Genomic DNA, 27,875 nt, shown 5'->3' with positions numbered 1-27,875 from the left:
GAAAGTTTAGTCGGACAAAGAAAATCCTCATTTCATCTCACTGTTTTATTGTATTGCAGGGCGTATATAGTGTATGTCCGGACCCACCGAAAATCACTCTATTAGAACATTTCCAGCTTCCGGGGCACAAAAGTTCTCTATCCCCCCCTTAATTTTCCTTCTCTGAGGTTCAGACTAATTTACATATAAACATGATTTCGTACAGCAGATTCAAAACAACTAAACATAATTTATTCATTTCCAATGTGTGACCAATATATTCTGCAACAGTCTTAATAAGTAATTTGCTGGAGAACGAAGTGAGATAGTCCAATTTCAAAGGAAACAAACCCGCCGTAGTTGCTTGGAACTTTCGTCGGTTTGAATATACTTTATTTTTTAAAGAGAATAGAATTGTTTAATAACGGTAATAAGATTTTTTACACTAATTTTCTAAGTGAGAGTATTAGGAGGGGCAACTGACCCACCTTACCTTCCCGTGTGCACGCCTATGGTGGTACCGTCAATAACAATATGTATATTTAGAGCAGTGGGACAATACAACCATTGTCCCCTTATAGGAGGAGAAACTAGATGTTAAGAAAGCATCCCATGTTCAGACATGGAATAATATCCATCAATTTAACATTGAGACTCCAGATTTAGTAGTCCAATACCAGCTGATGAAGTGCTCATCCCGTGTAAGTCTTCACAACGACCCATAACTTCAGCGCGCGTGGAGAAAGCCACAAATTTTGTCTCCTTGTGTCAAGAGGTGGATTGCAGCTTTCCTGCTTGCCTTCCCACGCTAACACTACAGACAATGGAGTGGAGATTGAAAAAAACAATGCGTTATCCCACGTGCGACGGAAGACCTTACGCGTTAGCAGGAACGCAATATTATCTGCGCGTCATGCGTAAACACAAAGAGACACCATACGCGTGCATATATTACCCACGCGCGCGTAAGGGGCGAAATCATCCTCCATTGGCGATATCCACAAGTGTGTTCACACGCTCGTAGGTGCGTATGTAACTTTCTTACACACACTGTGCGAATTAAGCTTTTTGTTTTGGGGGATGCCCATTCACTGGCGTATTTGCGATTTCATTTTGGGAGGTAGCATGGAAGTTGGTATGTATATTACCAGTCAGTAAAGTAAAATATTGCCTTGCTGTTTTAAGTAGCTTAGAAAATTGGTTTTAACCTACGTCATTGAATATTATGATAACATTTACATATAATTTAGAAACAGTATATTTACATTCTATAATAATAATAATAATAAATAACCCGTTGCTCGACAGCCCTTGAAGGGCCTAGGCAGATCTCCCGACTGCCAGTCTCCCTCCCACAATCCTACCTAGAGGTGTGGAGATCTTCAACCGGTAATGGGGTGACGTAGAGTCAGCACGTCGAACCCTCAGCCGTTATAGGAGATTTCCGTTACTCACTCGTAGCTCCCCAATTTCCTCACGGTGGAGGGTTGCCACCGGTCCTATACACAGGCCGTGAACCCAGGCGGACTCGAACCCATGCCGTCCGGTAGTCGGAGCCCAAAGCACAGCGCCATAGACAGTGTTGCCACAATCTGAGGGCATAATTTCCCTTTCTGGACTATTTTTCGCTTCACCTAAACAAATATGATTGATTGATTGATTTGGTGTTTTAAGTCCACTTTATGCACAGTAAGGCTAATCGGGACTGAACCTACAGTTTAAAGTGGGATACGAACCACCATGTGCATCCACCGGGTCCAAACAAATATAATAAAAATTATAATAATAATTATTATTATTAGCAGTGGTGGTAGTAGTAGGAGCAGCAGCAGCAGTAAAATTTCAGTTGGTCCATATTCGTATGAATAAAAAATGTTACACAAATTCTTCATATACATGTCAGCTTCATCGCTTTCTGGTCAGATGTCCCAGGTTAAAATCATGGTTAGGAATCCATTAAATCGTTTATTCTCATCGTTACAATTATCCGAAGATACAGAAAAACGACGTACAATAAACTTAAGAGAAATATAAATAGATGCAGGCTTATATTCAAGGGAGCAGAAATAAGAAGGATCAGAAAAAATAAAAATGTTAATGTGAAACTGGAATTTAACATAAACTGTAATAATGTAAAGTCAGAAGTCTTAAAATTTCCATGAAATTGTGATATTTCTCATCGAAATTCCCTTTTCCCTTTTTGGCTAAAATTTCGGTCCATATTTCCCTGCAAAAGGGAAATTTCCCTTCTTGTGGCAACACTGCTTAGACCGCGCGGCCACGGAGGAGGACTATTCACATTCTATGAAAACCTAAACTCATACGCAAAAGGAGCTATGGAAGTAGTGCAAACGAAAACTTTATTTGGTGAATGGTGTCCTCCTTTAATCCAAAAGTCTGCAGACTTTTCGACAGTGAGATATTGCATGACTGGACCTATAATGAACAAGAATCATTTTACAATTGCGTTTTTACATAGTTAAGAAAGGGTATAAACATTTCAGTTACATTTTCTTTAAAGGTGATTAAAGCATCCCTGACAGGGATAAAAATAATTTTCTTCTGTCGTGGATAAATTTGTTTGTGGGGTAAATCCCAGGCAACCCACCCGTTAATTCGCACACTATAATAAGGGTTGTTTAATCTCCCCATTAGAAATAAATTAGTGTCCGTGTAAGCATTGGTCCAACGTTCACTTGTCTTAACAAACAAAATAAATTCCAATAATTTAGAGTAAGCAAATAAGCGAGTTTTGCAAGATAATAATTGATTTTTAATTTTTCATTAGAATGACATTTACATATTTTAATACTTACTCTGATATTGAAAATAAAAATATTGTTAGTGTTGTTCTAATAATAGTAATAATAACAATAATAAAAACAGCATGAACCTTCAGTGGTTAAAATAATTTATTCTACGCCTCTTCAAATAAACTTCGTGATGTGTTTAGAAACATGAGGCTGGCCTGCGTTGTGATGCAACTCAACATTCAGAGCAATAATAATCAATTGCGGTGAGGAAGAATACGTCATGTTCTACTGTGAGCAACGTAAGAGGGAGGGAAGCGAAACCTTTAAGGGAGAGGACGCAGGAAATGACAACCCAACCCACGGACACAAAGACGAAATTTGAATCGGTGAACTTTAGCATCTATGATGATATAACCACAACACTTTCTTCTTTGCATTCATTCATTGGTTCGACTGCAAGGTAAAAGGATGTAGCAGATGCATTAGTCAGGAGTGACAGTCGCTGTGTTCGCCCTCTTGTGCTTTCAATTGTTTTAGGAACGTTTTTCATCGTGGTCTTAAGTAAAATATTAAGCCACTAAGAAAGATTTTTTTTAAAAAATTACATACATTTCTAATTTCCATATTCTGTATATCTATATATAATTTGCATAACTGTGTACTTAACATTAATTCATGTAGGAGAAAAGGCTGTTTTTTATAGTTAGATAATCAGTGTAAAATATACCTTCTGTAAGCTTAAATGTAACCCTATTTCAAATAATAATAATAATAATAATAATAATAACAGTTGCTGCAACTTACGGCCTGTAAGTCACAGGAAACAATACTTTTTGTTATAAAATATATCTACAATTTCACCATTCGAATTAAATTAGCTCTTTCCAGAAATCTCATTGTAATGATAATAATCGTCCTTATTAAAGCAGGCCTATTTCGGACACTTAGGCCGCTCTTTCAACCAACCCTTGCCCATAGGAAAGTGACAAGGAGATTTTTTTTAAAAAATACATGAAGAATGATAATGGAATTAATAAAAATATGATAGTAATATATACATAAAGTTACATTAATACTAATAGTGACATTTTATATTAAAATAATAATAATACGCGTAATATCAAAGAGGAATAAAATAAGAGAAACAAAAATTAAAATAATAAAAAATACAGAATTAATAGAAAGTGACAATAATGCAAACACAAAGAATGTTAAATACTAATAGTGGTATTAGTTTATGGTAGAAATAATAATGAAAATATTAAATAGAGAAATAACAAAAATAGCTAAGAGAAGTTAAACTTTATTTTAAAGAAAAAATTTCAATGTTTTAAATTCTATATATGGCCTTGATATTGAAGAGTACATTCTTCATGGCTTAAAAATGTCTGAGGTATTTCCGCCTACTTATGCAATGACTGACATAATCGATAGTGTTCCTTCACGCAAAAATGATTCATGCGACTGGAAAAAAAAGATCCGATTCAGTCCATTACCGTCGACCGCATCTTTCAGCACACCCACCTGGCAGATTCCGAAACTACGTCATTTCGCACACGCCGGCTTTCGCATTCGTTATGACGTCACTGCTCGTAGGTTATCATTTCGTACTGCGCTTTCTCGCCAGTTCTGGCACTGTTCTCATACCAAGAGGTGTATATATAAAAAAAGAAGGTCTTGGATTCGCATTTTTACGTCACAATCGTCATTATCCGGTACACACACGTGGTTCCGTCCGTCGACCGTGGTTGGGGAAAGTGGGCAAGGCCAGAATCGTGGAGGATGTCTGTATAAAACGGTGTCTCGCACCGCCCATCCAGACAGTGCTTCAATCCTCCACCATGCAGACGACGATTGTGATCGTGGTACTCGCGTATCTGGCACACGGCGCAATGGGTAAGGAAGTGATAGGTTTTATCTGATTGTTGGTGTGGTAACTGTGTGTCAAGGACTTCCATGTTTTCGCGCCTTTATTTGCCTACCAAGACTGTGTCGACTGTGTCATCTCTTGCTGGACGCTTCAGAAATCCGTAGTGTGAAGTGTTTGTGGTTCCCGATTCGATTCCCGGCCAGTGGAGCATGTATTCCTCACATAATCATCTCATCTGATATCTGAAGTTTGATATCGCAATATATCGTCAAGAAAATATCGTCACAGACGAAACGATACGATATTTCTTTAGTTTCGTGATATCGACTATATATCGCCTCCACGATACATATCGCCAAATATCGTGACGATATAACACCGAGACGATATGGATGGATTAAAGTTACAGTGGTGTAAGTCACTTTGTTAAATAGAAAGAATGTCTGACACACAGCACTTTGCTGATCAACACAACAGCTGTTTCCTTTATCAATAGACCTTAAACTGTCGTCTGTTGACAGTTGAATGAATCTCTGATTTACTTCACGTTTTCTGTTAACAGATTGACTTATATAGATCTGGTTTCTGTATTTGTCTTTTTTTTAAAAAGTGACTTACACCACTGTAACTTTAACCCATCCATATATATCGCCAAATATCGTGGCGATATATCGCCGAAACGATATATATCGCCAAATATCGTGACGATATATATCGTCAAATATCGTGGCGATATAACGCCGACACGATATATATCTCCAAATATCGTGACGATATATCGTCTCCGCGATATATATCTCCAAATATCGTGACGATATATCGTCTCCGCGATATATATATCCAAATATCGTGACGATATATCGTCTCCGCGATATATATATCCAAATATCGTGACGATATATCGTCTCCGCGATATATCTCTCCAAATATCGTGACGATATATCGTCTCCGCGATATATCTCTCCAAATATCGTGACGATATATCGTCTCCGCGATATATCTCTCCAAATATCGTGACGATATATCGTCTCCGCGATATATATCGCCAAATATCGTGACGATATATCGTCTCCGCGATATATATCTCCAAATATCGTGGCGATATATCGCCGAAACGATACATATCGCCAAAATATCGTGATATATCGTCCAGTTGATATTGCCTGGACGATATTTTTTCAATATCGCATAACACTACTAATGATACCGGTGCAGAATCTACATAGAGGGCCTCCCCGATGGTGTAGTGGTAACGTCGTCTCTTGTAATCAATGTGTCTCGGGTTCGATACCTGAAGGAGGCACATGGAGTTTCGGATCCCACTTTAAACTATAGGTCCATTCCCGATTAGCCTATATGTGGATAAAGTGGACTTAAAACTTCAATTCAGTTCTTCGGACTTCAAATTTTTGTAAGTTCGTACTTCACAACACTAGTAAATTTATCAAGTGGAATATTTCGACTATAATGCACATCAATTAATAACTAATGCGTCAATTTTTCTCCAGATCGAAAAATGTTCGCTTAACTGTCACGAAGAAATGGTGTGCGTTGATTTGGACTATTGAGTTTTAACGTATATTCACGAGCGCATCCTAATCTTCAACCGAATACAGCATTTTTTTTTGAAAATTTAATTTTCTCGAAGTTTCGGAGGAGGTTGTAACACCATCAGCTCTTCGTGCTATTCCTCTTCCTTCTATGTCTATTTCTGCCCATCATATATATTTCTCCTTTCCGTCTCTAGCTTCTCTATTCGTTTCAATCTCTCTCTCTCTCTCTCTCTCTCTCTCTCTCTCTCTCGCTTCTCTGTTTCTTTGTTTCTCTATTTTTCTTTAGTTTATTTCTCTATCTGTCTCTCGCTTCTCTTTATTTATATTTTTCTTCGTTCCTCTCTCTTTTATTATGTTTCTTTATTTATCTCTCTCTCTCGCTTCTACTTTTGTTTCATTTTCTTTTGCTTCTCTGTTTCAATCTCTCTCTCTTGTCTGTTTCTTTTTCCAATGGATTTGTCTGTTCATAAAATAATCGTATAAAGATTCTCTTCGAATGTCTTAGTTCTTAATTTCTAGAACAGTTATAGCGATATCCTTTAATACCAGTGGGAAAAGATCATGGGATCAAGATTCAGATCACTAGGTACGAAGACTGGCTTTATTATTAGGGTCATTCGGCTTCGTATTGGACTCCAGTCTCACCAATGATCAAGTGTTGCAAGAGCTGGACCCTTCAATGTCTCGTGTCTGTAACGAAATTTTAAGTGTTCCGACATATTCTTATTGAATGTGCCGGTTTTGCTGTCCTTAAATAAACTTTTAATCTTCCCAACTGTTTATCATCAATGTTGGGAGATGTTGAGAGTGTTTTAACAATTTTTTTTAACTTTTAAGAAGAGCGAGCTTCTTACATTATTTTAGTCTCTTCTTACCTTTTAGATATGTTACGTATGTCCTGTGCAGGTCCCATTACAACCTTCCACATTTAACCTCTCTCAAGGGGCTCTTTACACACCCTTTTTAACTTTAATGTTAGGATTTTAGATACGACAATTTTCATCGTATACCTTGGAGGGTGCAAATCGGCCATACATGCCGAATCAAACGAAAATCATTCATTCGGTCTTTTCGGAGTGGTTAGCACAGCGAGCTACGACACCAGAGGTTCCGGGTTCGAATCCGGGGATGTTCTTTGTGAGTATCCGTCCCTTCATCAATTATATCGTATCATCATTCATACTCATCTTCGTCATTAGCTAAAAGTGACAGATAAACGAAGTAAAATATATGAAGTCAATCAATTCATTCCATGTCAAAACACCGATCAAAACAGTTCGATTTATTTGGTTTATTTTACTTCGAATTTTCTCCACTTTTGCCTAATCGCGAAGATGGAAATGAGAGTGATGATGTGATGAAGGGGCACTCTCAAAGAACACACTTGCGCAAGCCGGTATTCGAACCCGGGACCTCTGGCTGGTTGAGTTGGTGTTTAAGTCCACTTTATGCACAGTAAGTCTGATCGAGACTGGACCTACAGTTTAAAGTGGGATTCGAACCACCGGGTATCGAATCCGGGACCCCGTTATTACAAGACGACAGCGCTACCACTGCGCCATCGGGGAGGCCCCGGCTCGGGGAACCACGCTAACCACTCCGTCACGGTGGCCGGCTCCAAGCAAAAGAGAAAATTGACCACTATCTCCTATTATTTGTGAATAAATTTCCTTCAGCTCGGCATTTTGAAAAACTTCTGTTTTGGCGAAAACATTTCTGCTGCTGTTCCATCAACGTAACGCGAAGCGAACGAACATCCTTGCGCCAAGACCTCAGGGATTAGCAAACGAGTGTCTCATTGTGTAGGCCGAGAGAGAAAAAAAAAGGTGTCCAATCACCGAAGCTTCCTACTTGCAACCTGCGTATTCCCAGAAGGGTGCCAACATTTTCCCAGCCATATATAGAAACGAACACGCGACGTCTTCGCAGAACCGACTGAAGACAAGAAGGTGGTAAATCGTGGAAGCTTTGACCATTCGTCACACTGAGCACACAATTCCCCCACGTGAATTTCCACATTTCTTGAAGCCACATGGAAGTGGGTGTCAAGAAAATATTTGCGATTCTATCAACTCTTTTTTGTGGGAAAAGTCTGACTACGATACTGACGGACGAGAAACGGAATGTTCGTTGGCGAAGCCACGCATGAGCTTCGGGTCTGGGCCCCTCCCGAAATTTTGGTAAATTACACTGGTCTACTATGAAATATAAAGTAAAAACACATACACACCAAAGCAGCCTTTTTATACTAGGTATACGAAAGGCGATCAGGTTGCTCTGACCCCAACATAGAAAGAGCGGCAATAGGGTTTCAATTTTTTTTTATTTTTCAACATACTCCCCTGCAACTCCAATGCACTTCTCCCATCGGTGCTCCAACGCTTGGATATCTTGCCAAAAAAAAAAAACAACTTCCGATTGATCCTCCAACCATGCGTCCTCAGCCCTTATCACCTCAGAATCATCAGAAAAATTTTGCCCATGAATGTCATTCTTCAAATGTTTGAACAAATGGAAATCACTGGGGGCCAAATCTGGGGAATAGGGTGGGTGGGGCAACAATTCGAACGATGCATCTGCGATAGCAGCCCTCGCAATGCGTGAGGTGTGGACAGGTGCATTGTCCTGGTGAAGGAGCACACCACGGGTCAACAGCCCACGTCTCATTTTTTTGATGGAATCACGTAATTTCTTGATTAGGTCACTGTAGTATGTGCCAGTGATGGTTTGGCCTCTTTGTAGATAGTCCACAAGAAGGACACCCTTGCAGTCCCAGAAAATTGAGGCCATCACCTTCTTGGCTGACCTTGAACTTCTTCGTTGGTGGAGAATGTGGGTGTTTCCACTCCATGCTTTGTGATTTTGTTTCTGGGTCGAAGTGATGGACCCATGTTTCATCCATAGTTACAAATCGGGCAAGGAAATCGTCTATATCAGCACGGAACCTGTCAAGAAGTTCTTGACTGATGAGCACTCGGGTGCGCTTCTGATCTTGGGTGAGGTTTCGAGGGACCCATCTTGCAGCAATTTTTTTCATTTGCAATTCCTGGGTAATTATGTTTTGCACAGTGCCATATGACAGGCCACACATCTCAACAACATAACGGATAGTGACTCAACGATCCATCAGCACGATATCGTGGACTTTGTTAATGTTTTCGGTCGTCATGACAGTTTTTGGTGCTCCACCTGCATGTTAATCCTCACACGACTCTCTCCCACAATTAAACTCACGACACCATATCTTCACCATACTGTATGAAGGAGCAGTGTCCCATAGTGCATCCACCAAGTCCTCATGAATTTTGGATACCGTCCACTTCTTCACAAATATTTGATCACCGCTCTCACCTAAGTTTTCTCCATTCTGGCACATTGACACAACTTCACTCAGTTAAACCCCTGTAAAAAGAAAACTGTACGCTACTCAGACTTGCAATTCAGATTGAAAGCATATAAAGGATCACTAAACAATAACAAGATAAAATATCAATCATAACGTCATTCCTTCTATGTTAGGGTCGGAGCAACCTGATCGCCCCTCGTATAAGTGTTGAATTGAAGAACAGTAACTTTTGTTGACTATGATATGCAGTGGCGTGCGGTGACATTTTCCGTTGGGGAAGCAGATCCCGAAAAAATGAAAAGACCAAGAATTCAGTTCTTCTACATGGAACATTGTTTACTTCCTTTCTTCTTGTTCTGTTTTCCTTCCTGTTACCTATTTTCTTCTTAATCTCTCTCTCTCTCTCTCTCTCTCTCTCTCTCTCTCTGTACCGATCTTCTGCTATTCATCATTGTTCCTTGTCTCTTTCTGCCTGTCTTACTTGCTTTTTCTCTCGCTTCTCCATTTTTTCTCTCTCTCTTGTGCAAGCTTCTGTTTCTTTCTCTCTTTTACTTCTCCATTTCTTTCTTCAGTCTCTCTCTCTCACTTTTCCATTGCTTATTTTCTCCATATTTTTCTCTCTCTCTTTCTATCCTTCTATCTCTTTTGTTTTTCCCCCTCTATTACAAACGATGCAGCAAGACAGTAAAGGTGGTGCTGTTGTAACGTGGCACCCAGGGGCGTCGTCACTGGGTGGGCGAGGGTGCCCACCCTAAAGTAGTCTCAACCCACCCAAATAGAATAAATACATGATAGGCTATATATTATTTAGATAACGCAAAGTAACAAGCTGGTAAAGAAGTATATAAGACACAAAGCAGGCTTAACAATTTACTAACTTGTCAGTTTCACTTAAAAAATGAACGTTTCTAGATTCTCCACTTTCGTTGGTTTCCTTTCATTGTCGTGCGAAACACATGTAAACACAACGCCATAGTTCCGCAGTTATTTTTTTTTTTCATCATTGCATTGCTCGTTTACAAGCTTTGTTTGTCCTGTAAAAGCATAGAGAAGATTTTCTTGAACTGATGAAATCGTATTTCGCTTTATTATTATAATATTCCCTTAAAATTGAATTTAAAAATTCTACACAAATTTCCTGTATTTTGTAAAAATAATATTTTTTTACAAGATACAGGAAATTTGTGTTGATTTTTTTAACATTAATAAAAATTGCATACAAAATATTTGTAATAAGTGCATTTTAGGTATGAATTTATTTAAGTCATGAACGAGAATGCTCCAGTAAAGTACAACGTTGATTGGGGGGGGGGGGGCACCGAACCAGAGCCGACCTAAAAATATTTTATCCATCCTTGAGCCCACCTCCAGAAAAATTTCTGGCGACGCCACTGGTTACACCTAATTCAGAGTTCATCAACAAGCGATGGTGTAACAATAGATCAGGAACAGTACTAAACAGTGTCAATTTCGCATTTGCACCAAATGGAGCGTTCACAAAGTATGAACATTTAGAAGAACAAGCTTAGTGTTAATTTGCACCACGTCTTTGCAGTGTAGCTAGTTTTGATTAACAGTTGGAAATTCTTGCAGCCCTTCTCCGCCACAAACTTCTAACACTAACAGCTTTATTGTAAGACAACAAGAATGCTGCAAAATGATATAACTGTGAGCGGAAAATGGAAATTACAGTGAACGCTCCGGAAAGCGATGAGCGATTCATTAGTGCATTGCATGCAATCATATCATAATATCTTCTATTCCACTTCCATTCAAAAATGACAGCGGATGGATCTTTATTCGCACACAGGTCCCGGTATTGTAAATGAAGACTCGCTTTCGACCTGATGATGAAGCTTTCCCTAGACTTACAACTTAGAGCAGGGGTTCCCAATTTTTTTCGTTTTACGGCGGCCTTAGTGTTTCAAGATTTTTCCGTGGGGCCCAAGTCAGAATGTAGGCCTATCTAACAATTGCAACGCCCAGTGTGGTTAGGTTGCTTGCGTTAAGTTAAAAAATAAACACACATTTCAAATTCAGAAACATTTTACCAGTGGCGTCGCGTGTGGTTCGCATATGAGTGTTCACAATAACGTTTTTGTACTGAATGCAGATTTACTCCTCTCCCTTGTAACTTCATATTCAATTGACAAAGTGGGAATAACAGTTCAATTTATTTTCAACAATTCCCCCCCCCCAAATCAAGCTATATTTGTAGTAATACAAGAAGGACCATGGGGAAATTGTTCCTCTACCCTTTAAAATCCACCAGGTTTAGCAAATTCTCGCTAAAGTTTGCAATTATGTAGCACAGACATCTTGGAGTCCCCCTAGACATGCCTTGTATATGATGCACTCTGGTGCCGAATGTAAGAAGTATTTCCGCTTGCATCAGTGTTCGCACAGCGAAGTGAACATCTTCGGAGTATAATGGCCAACAGCCCCTTACCTGTCAGCTCTATGGAACACGCACAGAAATTGTGTTCAATGCCCTCCGTGGAACACCGTGAGAGTCAGTGTTACCAACTATCTAGAGAAGTTATCAGACGTGAAAGAATTCTTGTCAGAATAAATTGTGTGTATGTACTCGTTCATCAAACATAGTATTTTTTTCGATAAATATACGAATCTGTGTGTGTGTGCATTTAATATGTACGTAATTTAAGACATATACATGAGTGTTCATGTGCTCATGCGAACATTATCAGATGACGCGCCTGCATTTTACATGTAAAAAGTACTAAATAAGCACATACATTACATAAAGTGTCATTTCAGTAAAAATATTAGAACATTTCGCGAGCCCTGTCAGCCATCCACGGCGCCGCGGCGCACAGTTTGGGAACCACTGACTTGGAGTGAGTAGAGGCGATTGGGTGCCAAATATTATTAATGGGCATATTAATGGATTATCAATCAATTACAACATTATTATTATTACCTATTGATTTGTTTTATTTTACATCGCTTTTCTGCTAATTTCTAATAATTGCGAAAATGAAGATGAGTGATGGATGATATGACGAAGGAACATTCACAAAGAACTCCCATTACCAGGCCGAAATTCGCCCCTGGGGTCGTAGCGCGCTGTGATACCCACGGAGGTCGGCCTCATTATTATTTTATTAGTTAAAGGTACCCCCTGTGCGTGGGCACACATGCCATGAAGGTATATGGGGTGATGTGGAGGTAGAGCTCCACATATTCTTGACCTCGGCCATAGTTGGGATGATGTGATCACGCCCTGCCACCTTTATCCCCCAGTGTTGCCCTTAGCTACCCATTTATACGAGGCTGGGAGGGTGCGAAATCCTGGGGGGACGGGGGGATTTCCTCCCACCAACAATCTTGGCTTCAGAAATTCTCCCCACCAAAAAATTCCGGGGGGAGGGAGTGTTTGTTATAACAAACAAGATATAAGCAATTACTTTTATTTCAAATATACTTTACTAAGAATAACATAGAAAACACACACAAATTAGTGTAGTTGTGAGTATTGAATGCTTTCTCTCTGAAGAGATCATTAACAAATCTACATCAATGCGCACAATAACTTTGAAATCTAATTGATTTATATTAACATAAAGCACAAACTAAACAAAAACTTACACATAATAAAACCACTTCAACTATTTCATAATTTATTAACATCTTTAACCGGTTAGTAAAGGAATTAGTTATCTGCTTTACAATATCTGATATGAAAGTAGAAATTAATTTCCTTCATGTAAATAACAATAATACATTTTCAATTTATTTTTACTTTTAATAACATTACCAATATGTATATTGTATAATTTACACAATGTTTGTGGGGGAAGGGGATTTGTATATTAAGTACTTTCTCTTCCCCCCACCAGTATTCAATGATTGCGCACCCTGGGTGGGCCTCAGAGCCGCGCGGAAACAGGGAAATGGGTGGAAAATTTCCTGGTCCAGATCCCCTGTCCCTGGATTAGAACACTGATCTTCCGAATGGTAGCCAGATGCTCTACCAACTTTTTCTTTTAATTATAAAAAGGAATACTCCTATGGTATCCTCAGTTTGTTTTTTTCAATTTTCACATGTATCAATTTCCCCTACATTTTCTGTATTCTCATTGGGACAAACACAATATCCAAATCGGGATTCGAACCCGGGACCCCAGCGCGCTGTGCTAACCACTCTGTGCCACGGAGGTCGAGTTTATATTTGTGCTTCCACCGGGTATCGAATCCGTGATCCCTTGATTATAAGGCGACGACGTTACCACTACGCCATCGGGAAACCACCGTCTTTGCCACCGCGGCTCACATTATTTTATTATTTTTATTAATAATAATAATAATATTAATACGGGGTGTAAGGGTTGAACCTTCCACGACCCAATTGTCAACCTCATTTTGCAGACTAACAATGCTCTGGCGTTTGGACCTACAGCCAGTATAATCTTCGTATAGGACTGTGTGTGTGTTGTCCTTGTTTGTGCTGAGTGCCTCTTTACAACCTCAGGTTATAACCGAGGTAAGGATATTTTTATTTTCAGACACGCTTTTATATTTATGATAAGGGGCTGGACCCCATATAGTGTGACGGGTGCAAAATAGCCTAAGTGCTGACCAGGGGCGTATATTCAAGGCTAGCTAGGCTATCTGCGAAGCCTGAAGTGTATATAATAAAATACAGGAGAAAAATCGATCAGAAATTGTAAATAAAATTATTCATATCAGTGAGATGATGATGGTAATTCTGGAGTTGGCAACCTGATTTCTTGTGAGTTGGCAACCTGATTCCTTGTGAGTTGGCAACCTGATTTCCTGTGAGTTGGCAACCTGATTTCCTGTGAGTTGGCAACCTGATTTCCTATGAGTTGGCAACCTGATTTCTTAGGAGTTGGCAACCTGATTTCTTAGGAGTTGGCAACCTGATTTCTTAGGAGTTGGCAAACTGATTTCTTAGGAGTTGGCAACCTGATTTCTTAGGAGTTGGCAACCTGATTTCCTATGAGTTGGCAACCTGATTTCCTATGAGTTGGCAACCTGATTTCTTAGGAGTTGGCAACCTGATTTCTTAGGAGTTGGCAACCTGATTTCCTATGAGTTGGCAACCTGATTTCCTAAGAGTTGGCAACCTGATTTCCTAAGAGTTGGCAACCTGATTTCTTAGGAGTTGGCAACCTGATTTCTTAGGAGTTGGCAACCTGATTTCCTATGAGTTGGCAACCTGATTTCCTATGAGTTGGCAACCTGATTTCCTAAGAGTTGGCAACCTGATTTCTTAGGAGTTGGCAACCTGATTTCTTAGGAGTTGGCAACCTGATTTCTTAGGAGTTGGCAACCTGATTTCTTAGGAGTTGGCAACCTGATTTCTTAGGAGTTGGCAACCTGATTTCTTAGGAGTTGGCAACCTGATTTCCTATGAGTTGGCAACCTGATTTCCTATGAGTTGGCAACCTGATTTCTTAGGAGTTGGCAACCTGATTTCCTATGAGTTGGCAACCTGATTTCCTATGAGTTGGAAACCTGGTTTCTTATGAGTTGGAAACCTGGTTTCTTATGAGTTGGAAACCTGGTTTCTTATGAGTTGGCAACCTGGTTTCTTAGGAGTGAGCAACCTGGTTTCTTATGAGTTGGCAACCTGATTTCTTGTGAGTTGGCAACCTGATTTCTTAGGAGTTGGTAAACTTACTTCTATTCATAGCCTAGGACCACGTGACATAGTCAGATACCCCAGACCTTTGAATCAGTATCGCCATTGGTGCTGACGCACCCAAAACTTTCAATTGAAATTCAAAATAATAATATTACGCGTGAGGCATTCCTCCCATAATATCACCTACATGCGTGTCTGTATTAGACGCAAAGCATTTGAAGAAAGCGAACAAGAATGTACGTACGTAGCTCGGTTGATGAAACGTCTGTAATTCGAAACGAGGAGCGTAACGCTGTGGCAAACGAGAAGGACCTCAAGTTGAATATGAATCACTGGGTTTCTCCACATTCGAAGTTAACTTGATCACGTACGGGTCATTTGCAAACCAAATTCAGCCGTTTGAATCACGCAATTTTCAACTCAAAAATCCCTACGGACTGAAATAAAAAGGCACTCAACGTAACGATTGTATACTGACTTCCTTTTCAGGTTTTACTGCTCTTGTTGTTGCTTCCCCTCCCCCCTCGGAATGCATTCTGGGTGAATACATAACAGCGGATTTACAGCTCCGTTACGAACAGCTGAAGGCTGTTCTCACTCCCAGCAACGGTTTATAATTATGTGTGGGTGGGGAGTGTTTCCAACTTTCACTTTCAGCGTCTTTAAGCTTTAAAAATGGGATGTAAATCAGGCGTTTTCTTCTATGTGGGTGTAAACCGATTTAAACTTGACAGATCGATGTTATGGCCAACGTGTTATTACCAGGGTTGTTAAAGGTGCAGGAACACATAAATTCTAATAGGTTCCGCTGCAGAATAGGGACCTTTTTTCTCGCATAATTTAAATTCGGTCCAAGTTGCGTATTGTTTCATTGATAAAAAGGTTCCTGGACCGTATTTAAATTGATCCGGAAAAAAGGTCCCTGGATCAAATGTAAATTGATCTGGAAAAAAGGTTCCTGGACCGAATTGAAATACTTTACAGATAAAGAGAGTTCTTTACGGTCCAGGCCCCATTTACGCTTGCTGATTTCCTCTCCTGGAAATTCCTGCCCCTTTAATAACCCTGTTTGCAGAGGCGCAACCATAGTGGGGCATTTCCCCACCCCCAACCTTCGACGGAAGTCAATTCTAGGGGGGCAAGGGGGCATCCCGTATTCTTAAATTGGTTGTACCATCTTCGCATGTTATCCGATGGGGGATCACATCCATATTCCCGCCGAAACGCACGTTGCACTCCAATCGCTGAATTACACCTTGCGAATTCCAAGACACAGAAGACTTTATGCTCAGGAGTCATCCACAACTTTACTACTAGCGCCGTGCTGCGGCGGAGTTACGAAACATCACCTGCGAAGTAGAAACAAAAACTGTTTGAGTTACCTTTCCTTTTAAGGTATGTTTCATTTCTGTAATGTATATGTAATAGAAGATACACTTCATTGAAACCCCGACATTCATTTTGGAACACCCTGTACAGTGTGCGTCCTTGTTTTCCATTATTAGCTGATGTGAAATTGACGTTGTTGAAAAATTATTTCAAATGGTTTGTTTCAAACAAATGCTTTAGTACCGACTTCTACCCCCTCTTTGCGTAATTTATGAGGATAATAACGTCTTTGATACTACCACTACTACCACTAGTAATAATAATAATAATTAATAATGCCGTTATTATTATTAGTATTATTATTGTTGTTGTTGAGGTTGTTGGTATGTTTATCCTGGTACTTGCCCCCCACCCCCAGACAAAAAATCGTGGTTGCGCCTCTGCCTGTTTGTTACCTGCTGGATGCCATATATAAATAGCATGTGTTTTTATCCGTGCCGTGGGCGTGTAAGGGGACCTTCTGGTAAGGCACCCAAGAGTCACCCTCACTTCCACGTAGTACACCCCAGTAACTGCTTCTTGCAGGTCAACGAGGCCCTGGCGCCTTGACCTTCGGCCAGTATATTCCTCTGTAGGGCTGTGTGTGTGTTGCCCTGTGTTCTGTCCTTGTATGTGCTGAGTGCCCCTTTACAGCCTCAACTTTTAACCCGGGTAAGAAAATTTCAGTCCTCAGACACGGTTCAAGCGTTCAATGATGTTCTTGTCCCTGCCACATGACACTTTTCCCTTGCCCGCGATAATTTGGCTTCAAAATTCCCCATTCCTGGGAAGATTACATGCTGGGAAAAAATGGTTTGCAACATTGACCCAGACTGTTGAGGAAGTTCAGAGGGTTTCTTCCCCGCCATATGCAACCCTGTTCTCTCTCCTGTAGCAGTTTGACTCCACAATTCCCCGATCCTGGGGAAATTACATGGTGGGAAAAATTGGTTTGCAACATTGATCGGAGCCCTGTCAAGCTTACCCGTCACCCCCGTGGAGTTGCCCGCCAGCTGGGCCAGCCGTCTCGCGAATTCAAAGAAAGCGGGCAATGTTTCCAACTTCTAAGATATCAGGTTCATCTTCTTATTGAAATGAACAATTTTATGCACATTTTCTGATAGATATTTTTTCTGTATTTTATTCCCCGAGTCTGGGCTTCGCAGATAGCCCCGAATATACGCCTCTGGTGCTGACGCACCCATAATGTTCAATTTAATCAATTATTCGTATCGTACAGGGATAGTCTCTCCATGGATGCAACTGCACTCGTGTGCGTACCTACTTTCGGATTTCTTCTTTATTGTAACTACATTTGCAAATCGGTCATTTTTTTTTAAAAAAAATAATGAGGCAACTTGGAATCAATGCACAAAGATAGACGGTCGACTTTTCCAAGTAATCTCTCTTTTTTGTGGCAATTACATGATAACCTTCTTCTAATCTCTGTCAGCTCATCATCGCGATGAGAATAAAGCATTAATGACAGGAAATGCATTAATTATAAACCTAAAAGCCGACGTTAATACGTCCCAAATCAAACCGTTAGGCCCGTAGCCAGAATTTTATTTCGGGGGGGGCTCATCCCTTATCAGCAGCCGCCATCTAAAGGCGGAAAAGTTGGGGGGTAGAAGCAGGCCCGGATACACGGGGAGGGCGATCGCCCGTCTCAAAGTCCTAACTGGTAGGTTTTGGATATATTATTATGCCTAATGTTTTTGAAGGCTCAAATGTTCTTTTATCACCATGTTTAATATCGAGAATATTTTTCAAACTTTGATTTAAATCTATTTTATCCTCAGACAGGTCAATCGCAACTGGACCTACAGTTTAAATTTGGATCCTAACAACGGTGCAATGTGCCTCAAAATGGGATCGAACCCGAGACCCCTTGAGATAATCTCTATCTCCCTGACTGCCAATCCGAACAAGTTCAAGAAATAAATATTTACGCTCCAGAAAAATACGCATGTTCAATAAATCAGTATACACCTAATCTAGTTGTTACTCATACCTTTTTCTTTTCACGCTAACCATCTATTCCAGCCCTGGACCCCCACTTTTGCAAAACTATAATCTCTAGAAAATGGAAGTCAGCTTGTTTCCTTTTTACAGTACGATAAACTGTTTACATAAAATAGTGCAAGTGTAGATTAGAAAAGCTCGGTGAGGTGAGGCAACCGATTGAAATTCGTCCCTCCCAACTGTAACTTCTGGCTCCTTCACTGGTATTACAAGCTGGGATTCCCAGAGAAGATAATCTCGACGCTGATGGGGGGAGTTCACTTTCAAGACCAACTTAGCATTGCATGCAGGTTACAGATTTTCCGTCGATCTTATTTTAGCATGTGCGTGTTTTTGCCTGGCTTCTTGTGAATCCTTATTGTTTTTTGATCTAGCGGATAGATAACGGTAAATCTTATTGCAGTTCTCAAGCGCACCAGACTTTTCCCCCCTTCTTTCTGCCAGGAGGGATACGCTCCAGCAAGTCTTGAAAGAACGGCAATGACGTCAAAGCCTACCTCCTCCAGGAAAAAGGGGAGTATTTTATTTCGAACGATTGGGAAAACCAGGTTGGAATGAGAAAGTCGATTAAAATAAGCAATCCTCTTTTTCTTACTGCTAAACGAACAAAAAAGAAGCGAGAAGATTTTCCATGTTTCTTTTATTGTCCTTTCTCTCGTGATTAGATCTAACATTTATAACTAGAAGGAAAATGAATGTCCCTTTAATTTCCTGCTGGTAATTTTCCACCTTCCAACGCCAGGAGCAATTACAAATTTGCAAATATTTATGGTTGGGGGAAAAAAATTAACACGAAATCCTCAAAACTTTTCCGGAAATTGCTAAAAATTATTTCTCTTACTGCTTTGGTCGTTTCTCGAGGCTGTAAACGGCAATTTTGTCGAAAGTGTTCTCCTTACAGAGGGAAGTATTTGTGTTATTGACCTGCACAATTAGCTAAATCATGGAATGCAATTTTCGCACAAAGCACTAGCATGGCCGGGAATTCCGTGGGGGAACGTCCCCATAATAATTCAAAGACGGGGGACAAGGGGGTGGGGCGTTGATTTCCCAACCATTTTCGCTAGAAAAACATTTTGCTAGCAAGTGTATTCGAGTTCATTATTGTGGTGATTTCAGAAGATACCTAAACGTTAACTTCACTTCCACATAGCACACCCTGGACCATAGGCGTAGCTACGGGGTGTACCGGGTGTGCCTAGGTACACCCTAATGGGGTGCTTTATCAAAGAGAATTAAAGACAGATATTTCAATAAGAGAGAAAATAAGCGGCAGTTTATAAGAAGTTGAAAATATCATTACTTGGTACAAACGTGTGCATTATCGCTGATGAAACGGGTGTCTATAGATTTTCGATTTTTTGATGTAATTGGAGAACTAAGATATTTACTGCATTCTACTCTGCACTACAGTGCTTTTCTTCTATACCTGTCACAAGCTGCATGTGTGAGAGACGGTTTTCTCCAAGCTTACCCAAGTTAAAACTAAACTAAGAGCAACTCAGAAGCAAGATAGATTGGAAGCCCTGCTCTTGCTATTTGTGGATCAGGAAAAAGCTTAGTCTATTGATGTAAATGAAGTTATTGATGAGTTTAAGAACATTGTACATTTTGACAGACTTCTCTCGTTATAGATGACTTGTATTTCGATGTATTTGTTTGTAACATTTATGAACATTTTGTGTGTGTAATTTCTATGTAATTTGATTTTTTTCTACTACATACATTCAGAAATTTTCAACACTGTCATTTAGTGAATTTATATTCCTTTACAAACATCAGTGCAGTTAAAGAGCCAAGTGATTGTGTTGCAAAATATGCTATTAAAAAGGTACAAGACCTCTTTTTTTTCTTCTTTGTGCACACCCAAATATAAAGTTCTAGCTACGCCTATGGACTGCAGTTTGCAGACTAACGAGTCTCTAGCGGCTGGACTCACAGCAGGCGCGCATACACGGCGAGGGCGATCGCCCATCCCAACTGCCATTAAGGATATATTATTGAAGACTTAAATGCTTCTATCACCAAGTTTAACAGGCTCGATAACATTTCTTTAAAGTTTTATTTAAGTCTGCTTTGTACTCACGATAACCTAATCGGAACTAGTTTAAATTTCGATCCGAACAACTAAGCAATATGCCTCAAAAGGGGATCGAATCCGAGATCCCTTAAGTTCTTGATCATTGTTTATTCATTTACTCCTCAGCCCCCCCCCCCCCCATGCCGACCACCGTGGCGGAGTGGTTAACACATCCCGCTACGAGCCATGGGTCCCGGGACCGAATCCTGGCCGGGGCATGGATGATTGTGAGTGTCCACTCATAATATCATCACTCATCCCCATATTCGCAATTAGCCAAAAGTTGCACAAAAGCGAAGTAAAATAAAGCAAATCAATCAATCACTTTACTCCTCATCATATATATATCATCGTTCAGTTTATCGTGCAAAGGGTAGGATTAGATACAACGACATTACAATAATACCAATCCATTCCATTCCTGGACCTCATTGTTGCAAAACAATACTGTAATCTCTAGAACATGAAAGTCCGTTTGGTTACTATTTACAGCACGATATAGCTATCGTTTATATAAAATAATGCAACTGTAGGTTGGGATTGATTCTCGGTGAGATGAGGTACTCAGCTCTCCCAACTGTAACTTCTAGATCCGCCGCTGACTCTGTGGGGCTCATGTTTTGTTGTCCCTATATGTTTGTGATTGTCTGTTTATCCATCTCATGTTATCATCTCCTAATTTTGGTGGAACAATTGTCGGTCACCTCTTGTATACCCTTCCACCCCACACAAAATAAAACATGTTTTTGACCAAATGGTAAAAAATAATAGCAAAGCTACAAAAATGATTTTAGCATACTCAAAATATTGATGCAGTCACAGGATATAGGAATTTTATGCCTCCCAGACACGGAATATCATACACTAATTTCAATAATTTTCTTTTTTAAGGACAAAACTTACCAGACCTTGGGGATGACTGCTTAGGATGTCTCTGTGAAGCCACAACAAATTGCAATTTGACTTTTGGATGCCAAAGAGGATACTGTGGACCATTCCTTATTTCTTTCAACTATTGGTTAGATGGAGGGCGAATAGTGCTACGAGGGGACAATCCCAACAGAGCTGGTGGTAAGTTATTATTATGCTCGTTACTGTTTAATCAGCTGCAAAGTTTTACCGATTTGTGTTAAAGCCAGCACCTGAAGTGGAAAATGTTAGATGGTCAAGCCTTGGGGTTAGCTGGGAGGATGCTCTATGGTTTAACATGGTGACAATGAGACAACAGGGGGATTGTAATTGAACATTTTCCTAGCTGGTGGATAGCCCCCTCCTCACTTTGAGAACTGGTTAAAGCAACAATGAACATTTTGTGTAAATCAATATTCTGACAATGTCACAAGTTTGGAATTATTGGGAGGGACATGGAACTCAGCTCTCATGATCATTATAATCTGAAACGTAACAGTTAAGTCTTAACATTTTTTTTAAAAAAACATACAATATAATCAGTGTTCAAAATGAGGGGGTGTGTGATCTCAGCTAGCTAACAAAATTTTTGCAAAGTTAGCTTTAGTACGTGAGGGCCAAGACCTACCTACCGACTGCCGGTCTCACTCCCACCGGAGGTGGGAGATTATCCAAGCAGTTACGGAATGACGTATGGTCAGCACGACAATTTGTAGGTTTCCGTGACTGGGTTACACTACTCGTTCGTAACTCCCCAATTTCCTGACGATAGTGTGTGGTCACTAGTCCCACTCTCAGGAGAAAAGTTGTTACGCTTTCTCCTACGTGAGACAAACCTGCATGGCCATGGCACAGGACAATGAATAAAGAACATACATGTAAATAAGCATTGTCCCTCAGGTTATTGAGACTTTTCCATATGGAGAGAGTGAAGGGTAAAAAATTTTTAGTGGATGTCAAGGAAATTTTGGAGGGTGTTAGGGTTGTGTGGATAAATAGAGCATCATCACTCGCTTCCAATGTATATACATTATTCAGTAAGTTGCTTTCTCAGAAACTTTATTGCAAGGAACATTGTATGCAGCAAAAGAGAGAAGCTACTTGCCCTTTGAAGACTATGCATTTACTTTAATTCTGAGAGTCCAATAGAAGAAAAAACGGGGAAAAAATGTGCCCTAATATCAGATAGGCAATAACATTGTAATGCGAATAGAAAGCCAAATAATCAATTACTGAAGAATTTTTTTTGTACAATATAATGTGTGGCATCTGTGTTTATATGTGATCAGGAAAAGATTTTTGATTGATTGATTTAGTTTATTCTACTTCGCTTTTCACGCATTATTAATTTTCTTTGCAGCATATGAGACATGTGCAACAGAGCCTTATTGTGCAGCTGCTGTGGTTAAAGGATACATGTCAAGATTTGCCCAGGTAAGTCACATTATGCATGATGTAACTAAACTACACGTTTGTTTTAAGTCTGCTACATGTGTACATAGCCTAATCAGGTATTGGGAAATGAAGCAAAATTTTCATCCCTGTCAGGAACAGAGGTGGCCACCCTCACCCTCCGAAGACTTGTCAGGATGTATGAGGTCGATCTTTCGAGGGAGATGAATGAAAATGACCACCTCTGGTCAGCAATCCCCCCCCCTCCCCCTTTTCCAACCTAATAATGTCCTTTTCAGAATTTTCATCACATTTTCAAACTTTCATCTCATTTTGATAACATTTCAGGTCTTTGTCCTTCATTTTTCCTCAATGATGTCACCTTTTCTGCAATTGTTGCAGTCCTTCAAGGCAAACTGTTTGTGATGCAGGCAACTTTTTGGGCTTTTTTTACATCCTTATCCAAATATATCAAATATTTACAATTTATCTGACTCTTCTAGCATTTTATTGCTATGAAGAATTACCACACATATGTGACTGGCAAAAAAAATATTATACTAAATATTTTATGCAAGCCATTCATAAGGTAAGGGTATATGTGTCTTAATTCATCATTCAAACAGTAGATTCTTGCACAAAATGATACTTGATAATATTTTCCAGAAGTTTAATATAAAGCTTGAAGGAAGCTTCTATGAAGATGCTACCACAGGAAGTTGACTTTGCTACAGAAAATACAGTAATTTTTATTGTTACCAAACTAATTGGTATGGGCAGAATTACCAACTCTAACCTTTAAAAATGTTCACCCTTTTCACCCTAAAATATTTTTCAGTTGTTTAAATGATATTTTACTGTATATTTCATGTGTATAATTGCGAAAATGTGTGGAATATAACAATCTCTAAACTTTTTAACTATAGTGAAATACAATGTTATAAAAAATGTGATTGTGAAAATTTACTCTGAGACTGCAACATCTCATTGAAAGACACAACAATCTCTTGTACACCAAATGGCAAAAGAAACAGTAGGCAAACTGTCCATCAGTATTTTCATTCGGTTTGTATTGCACAATATGACGATAATGAATTGAAATAAAGACGTCAATAAGCAGAGGGCAATACCTGTTTCACTCCAACATAATTTCATTTCATAAAACATCACAGGATGTAGAATAAAAAGTAATAAAAATAACGATGGACAATTTGCCTACCATTATCTTTGCCGTAGACTGTACCTGAAAATATGTGTCAATTTTGAATTAATTGCATGGTTTTATGTGTAGACCTTCTGCATGCAGTGACGCAAGAATGTTTTCCATTTGGGGGTTACAAATTTCAATCTTTTATATTTAAGATAGTTTGATTCATTGATTTGACTAATTTTACTTCACTTTTGGCTAAATGCGAAGTTGAGAATGAATGATGATATGAAATTGATGAAGAGACATGATTTGAACCTGGGACTTAGGGTGTTGCAGCATCATGTGTGGAAAGACCTTTGCAATGGCTCATAAGTGACTGCATATGCATGCCTGTTCTTGATGCATTCAGGCACTTACACAGACTTGAGAATATATGTCAGCAATGCTCAAATGCAGCAAACATGCAAAAACCTGCTATAAATAATAATAATAATAATTAGTTTTATTTCATTCTGCCTTATTGAATTTTTTTATTTATAGTATTAACATAAATGAGTAAATCCTGTATTTTAGTATTGTTTACTAACCTCCACGGTGGAGTGGGTAGCACAGCATGCTACTAGGCCATACCTACCAGCTTTGAATTCCGGACTGCTCATGGCTATTCCTTGTGAGTGTCCCTCCATCAATTTCATCATATCATCATTCATCTTCATTGTCCCAATTAGCAGTGGCAGAGAAACAATGTAACCTAAATCAACCACTTGTTCTTATTGTCATAATTAACCAATCATTGAAGAAAAGCAACATAAAACAACCTAATTTAATCAAGCAATCAACAGTAACCATTTCTCTTTTTTTATTCCAGGATTGTAACAGAGATGGAAGAATAGACTGCGATGACTATGCAAGGATACACTATTTGGGAGGCTATCGATGCACTACATTCATGGAAACTGTACCATATTACAAAAAATTCCAAGAATGTCGATCTAGTGTGCAATTGCTAAATGGTTAGACCCACTTTGTCGACAAAATGTTTGTAACGTGTGGATATTTAATGTCAATAATCAAGCGAGGTTTTGCATTTTTCTGTACGTTAGAAACGTAACAAATTCCTCAATGATCTTTAATATCAAGTACAAAAAAAGTACTCATTTTCGAGTACTGCGAGTGCCAACATAAGATTTTCTATTATTATTACACATTTGCACTAATAAACCTTAGAAATTTGTTACTCAAGATAGCCAGGACCTTATACAGCCCTTACTTTAGTTTGTACTATAATGTGCAAATGTAGAAAACTTTATATTTACGTCGAAACTAAATTGTATATTATGTAAATGGAATAACATTGCTGAAGGTGCATTTATGTGTAATAAAAATATTTATTTCAAGAATGTGTACTTTTAATATGATTTTAAATGTTAATGGGGAATGGATGACTATGCTTAATTTTACATTTTTTCATATTCCATGGTGTAATTCAAGATTATTCATCGAATTACAAATTACTATATTTTTTTGTGTTTATAAAGATACAGTGATTACATGCTTATAGAATACAGAAAACAGTCCAGAACTTTGTTTAGAAACTTTACAGATATTCTATGCGACTTCCCATGGTCACCTACATGACATTTACGGGAGCTTTTGTGAAGCAACAGGATATAAATGGAACATTTCGAACCAAAGCAACATGACAAACCATGTGTTGCTCACACTGGGTCATTTTCTCAATGGCATGGAGTATGTTATCTTGCTCTGTTGTTCCCGCACAGACTATGAATGCTTTCTGATAGACTGACAGGGCCTGTCACTTGTCACTTCAGTATAAAACTGCCATATTTTGGTTTTAAATTCCCTCAATGAAAATCCCATTCCCACCATATGTGATCAATAGGGACGTGAAGTTTTTGTTTTAATGATATCACCGAAAAGTTGAGGAAAAGCAAAATAAAGTGTTTAAAATGTATTTGGGTAGGTAAAGGAGACAAGTTATCAGTGTTTCGGAATCTCAAAATAACTCAAACTATGCAATATAAACTGGGGATAACACTTCATCTGTTCAAAAAGAACTACCTGTAATGGTTAGATCTGTCGTTTGTAGTCTAGCTGGTGATAAATTCAAAAGAGATTAGTCACGCTTCATTTATTGCAGTTTGGAGGAGACACGATTGACAGTGTTTAACCTCTTCTTGATATAGAATTCGCTCAGGGGAATCTTCCCATAAGGGAAATTTCGTAGGAATGGGAGAATTTTCAAGGAGCACCTGTTGTGTTGTGTACATAAATCTGTATTTTGACGTCTCAGAAGAATCCCTTGGCATTGTTAAAGAAATATGATGTCTATGATTGTATTCGAAGATTTGGGTATTATAATTCAATAAAATTTCCCATTTAGTGGCTGATGAGAGAAGAAATACTTTTCCAAATGAAAGAAATTTGGTCATTTCTCACAAACGTCAGCCATATATTTTTATCATTAAAACGAAAATTTGTCTCACTTTTCCAGAACTAAAACAATGTGAAAATCTTAAGCATAGAAAGAACAGCAAAAATGCATGTAAAAATAACACCAATTTTAAGTTAACACCGAATTTTGTCCTATACCACAAAAAATAACACCAAATTGCAGTAAAAAATAACATCGAAATTTAGGGGAAAATATAATTAAAACTTTGTGTTGGTAGTGATCAAGCTTGTCTGATATTAACCCGATTTCATTTTATCCCCTCTATAGATGCTGAGGCTGGGATTCGAACCCAGGATTCCTGGTATAGTATTGCATTATGCTTTTTTGGCACAGTGCCTTATCAAATCCAAAGAAATTCTTTACATTGTTAAATTCAAGAAAGCAAATATCACGCGTCCCCATGGAAATCAAGTACAAATCGGAAACAGCCTGTGGATATAAAAAGAGTGCACTTATTCAACAATTTCTTTCACGAAAACTTCACTTCACATGCTACAACCAACCCACTCCCCAACGTGCACTCTCTCTCTCTCTCCACTATCAAAACCTCTTCTCAAGAAGTTAAATCTCTCCTTGCCTCACTACCCATACACCGCTCTTTAGGACCAGATGAAATTCCCACGATTTTCCTTCGTAACACTTCTGACATCTTGGCTAATCCTCTCTCTCTCTTGCTAAATAGGTACTTCTCTGAAGGTGTTTCCTCAGATGTTCAAGAAAGCCAACGTTGTACCCATTCACAAATCTGGAGATAAAAATAGTGCTACATCATACAGACCAATATCACTCCTATCACCTCTGTCTATAATCTGTGCAAAAATCATTGACAGATTATTCAGATTTACATATTCCCATATCAGTACTGCCCAACACGTATTTCTTCCAGGTAGCTCTTGCTTGACTAATCTTTCAGTTCTCCTTTCACATGCCACTAGGGCTATTTACAGAAATTCCCAGCTAGATGTGATATACTTGGATATTTCAAAAGCCTTTGACAAAATAAACCATGCTCTTCTTATTCACAAATTACGAACTAGATTTAACATACATGGCAAATTTGTCTCCTTAATCCAGGATTATCTACACTCACGGACACAACGTGTCACCCTTTCAGGTGCCTCTTCTGGTTTTCTTCTGTCTTGTCTGGGGTGCCACAAGGGAGCATCTTGGGCCCTCTCTTGTTCATCCGATACATAGACCATCTCCCTCAAAGACTTTCCTCACTTCCTGTCAAGATACTCATGTTTGCTGACGACTGTAAAGTTTTCAAAGAAATCTCAACCACGCAAGATGCTGCGATTCTCCAAAATGCTCTTTCCCAACTAGTCACATGGTGTAAGCA

General features: G+C 39.1%; 1 protein-coding gene across 1 annotated transcript; it reads left to right on the top strand.

Moving 5' to 3' along the window:
* The first annotated feature begins 4,442 nt into the window (after positions 1–4,442).
* LOC145996530 (lysozyme-like) lies at positions 4,443–25,450 on the top strand. Its single transcript, XM_083133032.1, has 4 exons — positions 4,443–4,628; positions 21,498–21,677; positions 22,876–22,949; positions 24,926–25,450. The coding sequence occupies exons 1-4, from the start codon at positions 4,574–4,576 to the stop codon at positions 25,073–25,075; spliced, it is 459 nt and encodes a 152-aa protein (XP_082989158.1). The 5' UTR covers positions 4,443–4,573; the 3' UTR covers positions 25,076–25,450.
* The last annotated feature ends 2,425 nt before the right edge of the window (positions 25,451–27,875 follow it).

The sequence above is a fragment of the Lepisma saccharinum genome, chromosome 12 (genome assembly GCF_977018435.1).
Source record: "Lepisma saccharinum chromosome 12, izLepSacc3.1, whole genome shotgun sequence".
NCBI classification, from domain to species: Eukaryota; Metazoa; Arthropoda; class Insecta; order Zygentoma; family Lepismatidae; genus Lepisma; species Lepisma saccharinum.
This window is presented reverse-complemented; position numbering and strand designations above follow the sequence as displayed.